General features: G+C 40.1%; 1 protein-coding gene across 6 annotated transcripts in view; it reads right to left on the bottom strand.

The window, feature by feature from the left end:
• Positions 1-9,470, bottom strand: part of cobl (cordon-bleu WH2 repeat protein) — a 57,452-nt gene continuing 47,982 nt past the window's right edge. For 2 of the 6 annotated variants that reach the window (XM_020596649.1, XM_020596647.1), the window contains 8 exons: positions 9,250-9,465; positions 7,776-7,894; positions 5,926-6,117; positions 4,201-5,765; positions 3,835-4,068; positions 3,616-3,732; positions 2,646-2,918; positions 1-1,722 (listed from right to left, as the gene is read on the bottom strand). In XM_020596649.1, coding sequence (XP_020452305.1) covers positions 1,642-1,722; positions 2,646-2,918; positions 3,616-3,732; positions 3,835-4,068; positions 4,201-5,765; positions 5,926-6,117; positions 7,776-7,894; positions 9,250-9,465 — 2,797 coding nt within the window. In that variant the 3' untranslated portion in view covers positions 1-1,641. The remainder of the gene's footprint in view (positions 1,723-2,645; positions 2,919-3,615; positions 3,733-3,834; positions 4,069-4,200; positions 5,766-5,925; positions 6,118-7,775; positions 7,895-9,249; positions 9,466-9,470) is intronic. The other 4 variants (XM_020596648.1, XM_020596651.1, XM_020596650.1 and 1 more) reach the window with 3 other exon arrangements.

Genomic DNA, 9,470 nt, shown 5'->3' with positions numbered 1-9,470 from the left:
ATTAAAAAATTATTTATTGAATCAACAATTAGGTTGACAAAAAACTTTCCAAAAAACAATGTGCACTTAAAACTTAAGCAGTAAACAACAGCTTATAACATTTTCATGTCATCTGAGGGATAGCATTTTGTCAAAGATTTAAATCAAATCTATGACAGCGAATGTCTTTTTTTAGAATTACCAAATATGCATGGATACAATGTGCAGTAGGGTACAGAAATGAAATAACCTTGCTCTAGTTAGGAAAAAGAAAAGTTCTCACTTTTCAGGATAAAACAGAACAGTAGAAATATTTGAGTGTTGAAACTGAGCATAAATTAAAATAAATGTCTATAAAACTAGGAAGTTGACTCCCTTTACTCTCAGCAGCAAGCATTTTATTCCTGAACAGGAATGCTCTAGGTTTTTCTTCAATCCAAAGATTCAGTATGAGTATTCTACTAACTCTCTCTAACAAACACAACTACTCCACATTGTAAACTTTGTCTACAGAGGAAAGGAATGAAATGCCATAACACTTTCTTAAATCAAGGCAAAACAATAACATTCTGCTTTCTTACCACTGCTTTTTTTGTCTTATATTGCCATTACATACTGGTGATGACCTCATAAATTGTGGTATCCACCATTGATGTGCTTTAACAGTGCTTCAACAGTATTACACTGTCAAGGAAAGGAACATTTTGTCTTAATTTGTAATAAATCAAACATAAAAAGGCATTGTCAGCATCACACCTATACACATACAGGTTCCTGCGAAGTATTTACCCTGACAATGTCATAAACGGTCAGTCAAAATTTTAACAGCAGCACAAAAAGAAGGTTAGAAGCTCAAGCAGGGGCCTAATGAGTTAACAGGCACTAGTCAGTCATCATCGTCTCACTCCCCCTCAGACTCAGGAACTGTAGAAGTTGGCATAACAGACCAACTCTGGGGAAAAGTATACCCTTAAAACAAGAATTTATCAATCAATATCTAAGGGCATTTAAGAGTTCAACAATCAAATTTTGTCAAACCAGTATTAAATAATTGGAAACATAAATCAGATCCAAATTATTGCACCCATATAGAACTTTACAGAAAGCACAATATACATAACACTGACGGAGCAACTGTATAAGGCATCAGTAAGTCACTGTGGTAAAAGAAAGAAATATATATACAAGTATCAAAAAGCACTGAAATATCCTTTCATTGGCACACATTTTGTACAGCTCTGCAGCTAAAACCAGAGAATTCAAGTACAGATGGCAAGATATATTTAGAAAGAGCAATATAACAAGCTACTGTTAGGAGGTGAGAGATCTGATATTGGTGACACCAACAGATGTCAGAGATGTTTGGCTACTAACAGAGAAACATTCCTCTTGCAAGAAGAAAAGTTTAAATCATTCCCTGTTCAATAAAAATGTTTTGCTGTATAAATGAAAACAACAATTCGCCTTGCTTTATTGTTCCTTTAAAAATTGCATTACTGTAGTTTAAGCATAAGGTACCAAACTGGCAGTAAGAGATGTGAAGTTCAAATCAAACATTCGCTCAAAATGAGACTCAATCCAGTCTACTGCAAAAGCACAATGGCAAAAAACAAATATCAAAGTGGAATGTGAAAAATGATTCTGCTGTGGGTTCCCCTCTCATTACTGAGGAAGAGTTAAGGAGGTTGGCTGGCGTCTTCCTAGTCTGCCATTCACTTGGATTGTCTTTGTGGGCACAGTGACCTAGTTAAGAGAGACACAACATGGCATGTTTATATTTCTCCATTCTGGCAATGCCAGGAGCAATAGGTCATAGCATGCTGGATAAATACCAGGTTCTGTGGTTATGCGGAGTCTAACTGGATATAAAAAGAAAACACTGCCTAAAGGGAAAGGATTTTATTAATACACTTTGTATTTAACAGATCTGAAAGAGATGCAGTCAACAACACACATTTTTCTTACTTCTCTCATCCTAACCATATTCATTTTTTGCTATTTTTCCTTTCTAGTTTAAATGATGTGAAATAATAATGCCAAAATTCTTCAGGTTTTTGGCAACTTGACACAGCTGCTTACTTAAAATTGAACTATATCGTCTTGAAAATGTCCACACAGCGGCAGCAGCACAGTATGACTGTCAGATCAATGTTTGTATGTTACAATGTGCAGTTCATTTCCAGTTTCCCAGCTGCTGCACCACAGGACAGCTTTGTACTGCCAATGATGTCCTTCAACAAGGCAAGATGTGAGAAACCAGACCAAATATGTCAGAAGACAGGGGACTCTGGTTCAAATCACATTTCCCTCTTTCTGTCTCACTTCTATCTGTTCTGTCTCTGCCTATTTTCATGTCTGTCTCCATTTTGTTCCCTCCCTTTCTTCTTTGGTACGAGTTCCTTTGGGTAGCATAATGCCATCTAGTGCACTACGACTCATAAAAACAAACAAAAAGGATAAGGCAGAACAGATAAGCCAGTAGTCTCTGATGTAATTTGATCTAATGAGATGTTGTATGATGTGGGCTACTGCTTATCTTCATCACTGTGTTGTCATGAAGCAACTAGATAATTGAAAATGAAACAGTACTAATGTAGTACTAATGAAAAACAGTGTAACAACTTTTCTGGGGTGTAATTACATGCTATATTTTTCTGTATTTGTACCTTTTTTAGTCTCTCTGCAGCAGATCCAGAGCGAATGGCCTCCAGCATAGCCTCCCTGGCGAGGGCAGGGTTCATGGGGGTGTTAGCACTTGGACATACAGGGGGCGGAGGTACAAGCATGGGTGCTGATGGTGGTGGTGGGGGAGGGGGTGGTTGAGAAAAGACAGGAGGAGTGGAAGTCAAAGGGGGAGGAAGGGGAGGCTCTGCACTTCTCTCCTCTGCAGATGCTGCCTTCTTGAACCTGTCAACCTCAACAGCAGCCTCAGATTTGGTCTGAAGGACACAAAAGAGTGAGACAATGGTAAATGTAGACACATAAACATAGGCAGGAGGCAGCTGCTCACACTTATGAGGATATGAATTGACACTCATGTCCTAACACACAAGTGTATTTACACATACAGAGACATTATTTATTCTGAACTAGTGTTATGCTGTTCAAATCATTCAGCATTTTGTTATATTGTATATATTTACATTTATATTTCTAACTCTCTCTGTACGTAGTCATTTAGTTAGATTTATCCTCTTTTTTGAGAAGCATCAAGTTTTGAGTCCTGATTTAGTCATGCAGCATTCAAAAGATTCCAGTTCTAATAAGAAATCTTCAGAACAGAACTGTAGATGTTTCAGCTACACCGGCGCGGTTTCTGCCCTTTTCATTCCAAATGGGTCCTTGCATGGCACTAATCCACAGCTCAGTCTGTGATGGAAGGGATGGAAATAGACACCCATGCTTGAATAACATGGTTCATGCATGATGAGCTGCTAAATAGCTAACAACACAAACAAAGAGGTTAGCTTTGACATTTGTTGACATGTAAAAGGGAATGAAATAATAATATTTAAGGATAAACGTGGATATATTCACAGACAGTGAAAGTGGAAGTCACATTAATCATGCTGTGACTCTAGGTGTTATCTCCCTACCATGATGGAGTAATATTAAATAACTAAGAGAACATTTCACCTTCCTCAGTCTGTCAGAGTTGCTTGGGGCTCTGATGGCAGACAGAAGAGCGGACCTCTCATTCACCTCCTCAACATAAGAAGCTTTCTTTATGCTGCTGGCATCAGAGGTGGAAATCTAACAATGAAATAAGAAGTGAAAACTCAAAATCCCTCTCTTGTGCTCCTGCCAACACTATCCATGTATCGATACACTGTACTGTGTTTATCTTGATCTTACTTTCTTGAGCTTGTCCCTGACTCCACCTGTCTGTATTGCTTCCATCAGGCTGCTGTGCAGAGTTGTCTCTTTTTTGACAGATCCACAGATCACTGGTCGGAACTTTTTAACTGGTCCAAAAACCGTCACTGGCAGAGGTCCAGGAGTCACAACGCTTTCCTGCATGGTGACCAAAGGTAGTGATTTCACATCAAGTGTGAGATGGGTGGCTGTTGTGATTATGTCCCTCATGTTCTGAAGACAACATGTGGAGTATTAAGTGCACTGTAATATGCAATAACAAATCAGCTGTAAAAGTTCTTTAGTGAGTTAATTTTTTTCAAGAAACCCATAACATGCAACGTTTTTAATATTGATTTTACTTACACTTGTCTGGTCTTTGGAGATGGTCTTTGGGGCTGTTGGTGGTTTGGCAGATGAGTGCAGAGGACTACTCTGTGCAGGAGTGGAACTTCTGGGTCGAATATGGTCACTAGACTTAATGTGCTTATTCTTGGCTGCTTCAGTTTCCAGCATATTAGAGCTTCCTTTGGTGGATCCAGTGCAACTTTCAAATCCTCCTGTGTCTGATCTCACTTCTTCACCATTTCTCTGCCTATCTGACACATATTCTGGGCAGTTCACAGACCTTTCAGTGCCAGGAGGATTGGGTTTAGGAGCCGAGTCACTCTTATTATTTGACAGAGATGACTGGGAAGACTGGTGTGGATTCACTTGCAGGGTCCGGCCCAATCTCTGGAAGCCAACAGCCTGTGTTTTGACAGAGCCAGAAGAGTCAGGAACATTAGGGATGGAGCTGGGTTTAGCTGAAAGATTTGGGGTGTATTTAGTGATGGCAGATGCCACATATTGGCTTGAAGTCCGCCTGGATGGTTTAAGGAAGGGCAGGTCTTTTTTGACCTCTGGAAGGGGTGGAGGAGGAAGTGAAGGTTTATTTCTTGGCGGTTGCATGTTTTTGGACACTGAAATCTTCTCTGTCTCCACCTTCTCCTGCTTCTCTTTTGCAACTTGGAGGTCTTTCCCTGGCTTTCCAACTTCTTCTTTAACCATGTCTTTACACTGGGCTCTCTCTGTAGTTTTATAGAGTGTACTGTGTGTCATTTTCAGGTTCTCAGTGTTACTAGTAGCTGTGGTTTCTGAGACTGGAGTGGGAATACATTTTAGGCCATCTGTGTTGTCCTTAGCTTTATCGATTAGACCTTTACTGTGGAGCACAACACTTTCTTGTCTTTCATTTGAGGTCCAAAAAGCTTTGGCTTTTCCAAGAAGAGGAGACTCCTTGCTACAATTTGTCCCTTTCTCTGATGAACGATCAAATTTGTTGCAGGATATATCCACTTTCACCATGTTCCCTTGATCATCAATCTTAATGGCACCTGCACTTAATGTGACAGCTGGCTTTTCAGTTGCAGTATGTGTGACAGCGTGTTTGGGAGGAATCACAGTGAATGTTCTCATACCGAAGCGTGTGGTGACATTGTGAGTAATTTTACTGTATGAAGCATGAGAGCTGGGGTTGTTTTGGTAAACTCTATGCATCTCTTCTTCTGCAGAGACTGATTTCTGACTGGTTGGTGGAAAAACAGGTTGCTTTTCTTGAAAAGACCGAACATTATTTTTCACAGGACCAGGTTTGATGTCAGTGCTCCTGCTCTTTTTCTGCACATCCACATTAGATTTCACTGCTGATGCTGGTCTCCGTTTACCCTCTTTCACACTGTTGGCATCAGTGAAATGCATCTCTTCAATTGTTGTCTCTAATACCTCTTCTTCCTTTACATCACCTATACTCATGCTCTCCAGTGACTTCCTATGCTGCTCAGGTTGAGATGGATGCTTAGTATTTGCACTGCTGCTTTTATTATTGCCAGCAGCTGTACAAGCATTGTTGTTTTTGTTCTGTGGCTCCAAACCGGTCTGTTGACGAAAACCTGGAACAGTGATGAGACGAGGTAAAAAAAAGTCAATTTAAAAAACAGGTTTTTAACTCTACTGTATTGATACCACTGAGCCACAAAAAAGTGGACTCTGATGGCACCAGATGTCAACAAAGCACAATATTTTCAGCTTCTGTTTTATTGTTCTTCCTACCTTGGCAATCAGAGGACTCGGCCATAATAGGTGAACTTTTCTCATTTTCTAAAATGTTATGTTCATAGTCCTCCAGTACTTCATCTATAGCTGTGACTGGCACATCCATGTCCACGACAGACACCGGCACTTCATTACTATCTGTGGACATGGTATAGGGAGTCTCCTTTGCTGAGACAATATCTATGTGTTCTGGAAAAGCAGAGCAAATTATGGTGTTAGCATGGTCATTGCCTGAACATTTTGATGTACAGCTGAAGTCAGAAGTTTACATACACTTAGGTTGAAGTCATTAAAACGGATTTTGTAACCGCTTGTCATGTTAGCAAAATCTCATTTTGGCAAGTCAGTTAGGACATGTATGTTATGCATGACACAAGTAATTTTTCCAACAGTTGTTTACAGGTGGATTTCACTTATAATTCACTACATCACAATTCCAGTGGGTCAGAAGTGCCTTTAAACAGCTTGGAAAATTCCAGAACAATGATGTCATGGCTTTAGAAGCTTCTAATGGGCAAATTGACATCATTTGAGTCAATAGGAGGTGCCCCTGAAGATGTATTTTAAGGCCTACCTTCAAACTCAGTATCAGCCAAGACCTCAGGGAAAAAACAAAGAAACTGTGGACCTCCACAAGTCTGGTTCATCCTTGGGAGAAATTTCCAAATGCCTAAAGGTACTACATTCATCTGTACAAGAAATACTATGCATGTATAATCACCAATGCGACAATACAGCCATCATAGGAAGGAGATGCATTCCGTCTCCTCAAGATGAACATACTTTGGTCCAAACAAACAATCCCAGAACAACAGCAAAGGACCTCATAAAGACACTGGAGGAAACAGGTACCAGGAATTTACTGTATATCCACAGTAAAACAAGTCCTATAGCGACATAACCTGAAAGGCTGCTCAGCAAGGAAGAAGCCACTGCTCCAAGACCACCATAAAAAAGGCAGACTGTGGTTTGCCAGCTGCATATGGAGACAAAGATCTGACTTTTTGGAGAAATGTCATCTGGTCCGATGAAACAAAAATTGAACTGTTTGGCCATAATGACCATTGTTATGCCTGGAGAGAAAAAGGAGGAGGCTTGCACACTGAAGAACACCATCCCAACTGTGAAACATGGGGGTGAAAGTATCATATTGTGGGGGTGTTTTGCTGCAGGAGGGACTGGGGCAATTCACAAAATAGATGGCATCATGAGGAAGGAAGATGATGTGGATATACTGAAGCAATATATCTCAAGACATCAGCCAGGAAGTTAAAGCTTGGTCGCAAATGGGTTGTCCAAATGGACAATGACCCCAGGCAGACTTCCAGAGTTGTGGCAAAATGGCTTAAGGACAATAAAGTCAAGGTACTGGAGTGGTCATCACAAAGCCCTGACCTCAAACCAACAAAAAATTTGTGGGAAGAACTCAAAAAGCGTGTGCGAGCAAGGAGGCCTACAAACCTGGACTCAATTCCACCAGTTCTGTCAGAAGGAATGGACTAAAATTCCAGAAACTGGTTGTAAGAAGCTTGTGGAAAGCATCCTGAAACCTTTGAACCAATTTAAACAATTTAAAGGTAATGCTACCAAATATTAACCAAGTGTATGTAAACTTCTGACCCACTGGGAATATGACAAAAGTAGTATAAGCTGAGATAAATCTTTTTCTCTACTATTATTCTGACATGTCACATTCTTAAAATAAAGTTGTGACCCTAACTGACCTAAAACAGAGAATGTTTATAGGATTAAATGTGAGGAGTTGTGAAAAAACTAAGTTTAAATGTATTTGGCTAAGGTCTATGTAAATGTTGGACTTTAACTGTAGGAATGATGTGTTCCCTCACCTGCAAGGTCTGCCTCAAACTCTGCCAAAGTCTCATGGAGCTGAGCTGTGAGCTCTGGGTCATGTTCGTAGCCATCTTTTAACCCGTCTGACTTGGCCTGTGAGCTGATATCACCGTGCCTAAAGACAGTACATAAAAATGTCAATAAACACACATGCGCATGATAAAATACAGTCCCATAACATTTGCAAAAAGAGATCACTGCAACGGGGCACCTATAATACAGTACTACCTATGATTCTACCACCAAACAACTGTTATGAATCGCTTATTTAAGACTGGTGTTTTATCCAGTACCTTTTCCATTACTAATCTGCCACAGAAACCAAAAAGGTAACTACAGTTCAGTATTAGAACAAATAAAACAAATGTGTTAGCATTAGATATTTTGTGCTTGTTCAAAGTTTAAATTTATTTTTATTGGAGTCTGATGGCTTTGAAGCATGCAGAGCTTTAAGGATATTACTACCACAATTCAAACTTTCTTCATTTTCTTCATGGAATCAGCAGAGCATTCCCATGAGTTAGTGGCATATTAGTCATAACAAATTGCAACAAAAAGGCCAAACCAAATAGAAACCGTCTTCCAAAAGACTTGGGCTGTTCCTCTTTTCCTCAACAGTTCGGAGAAAACTGGGTTGTAGTGTTTTCCTAGAATACTAAGAAGCCAGCAGTATCAAGCCAGACCTCAGATTCTTAAGTTTCTCCAAGTGAGAGCATCAATCCAGGATCCCTGGTCTGGGCACATTACCATACACATTTCACAACAACTTAAAATGTTTCAGTGGTCTGGGGCGGTATTCATTTTCCAAGAAAGTCTTTGAGTTAGAGCCTAGAACCATAAGTATGAAAGTCCAGCACTAAGAGTTGAGGGTGCCAGCTTTGGCTAAAACTCAATTATAACACATGGAAAAAATGCTCAATTAAAAACCATGATGAGACTTCTAAAGTTGGCTGAAACAGTGAAAGTTCTCTCTTCAGGTAAAAATACAAAATTCCAACAGGTTATTTTAATGTAGGTTTTAGTTATCAGTGGTTAGGTTGGCCTGACATTGATCACAAAGTGAATGGTACATAGGTACATAGACTGTCTTGGTTGCCAGAAAAACAGGATCCATTAAAATGGAATTAGTAGAAACAGGTGACAGCTGTGAGAAAGATTTGAGGTAGAGGATGGGTAAGAGTTGGAAGAGAAATGAGAAAATACTGGGAAGCATGAGGTGAGACAGATGAATGAGTAGGGTAAACACTGAGTCATTCGTATTCTCTTGGAGCCAGTGCAGATGACTTTATGTGCCTCACCATCTTGAATGAGGCTTTAACCAACAAAAAGTGGATGAATAAACACAAATTATGTAAACATAGAGTATGCTTGACAACTTCATTTACTTTCCTCCTTCACATTTGTTTTCTATCCATAGCTACCCTACTCCAATGTTTCCTTTATCTCAGCTTTCTACGACTTCCTCTCTACCTGTGTCTCGATCCCCAGGTGGCACATCCCTCATCACTGTCACTGGAATTGTCCCGGACTGGTCCCAGTAGTTTCTTTCCTCTGCCTCTGCCACTTCCATCCAGAGACAAACTCCCATCTGGAGATGTGGGTTGGGTGTCAGATGGAGAGCTGATCATACCAGAGTCCTCACCCTCTGCCATGCCCTCAGAGGCAGCGTAACCCTGGTCAGGCAGGCTGCC

This window comes from Monopterus albus, unplaced genomic scaffold, assembly GCF_001952655.1.
Source record: "Monopterus albus unplaced genomic scaffold, M_albus_1.0 scaffold31.1, whole genome shotgun sequence".
Classification (NCBI taxonomy): domain Eukaryota; kingdom Metazoa; phylum Chordata; class Actinopteri; order Synbranchiformes; family Synbranchidae; genus Monopterus; species Monopterus albus.
The sequence above is the reverse complement of the archived record's forward strand: the minus strand, read 5'-3'. Positions and strand labels throughout refer to the sequence as shown.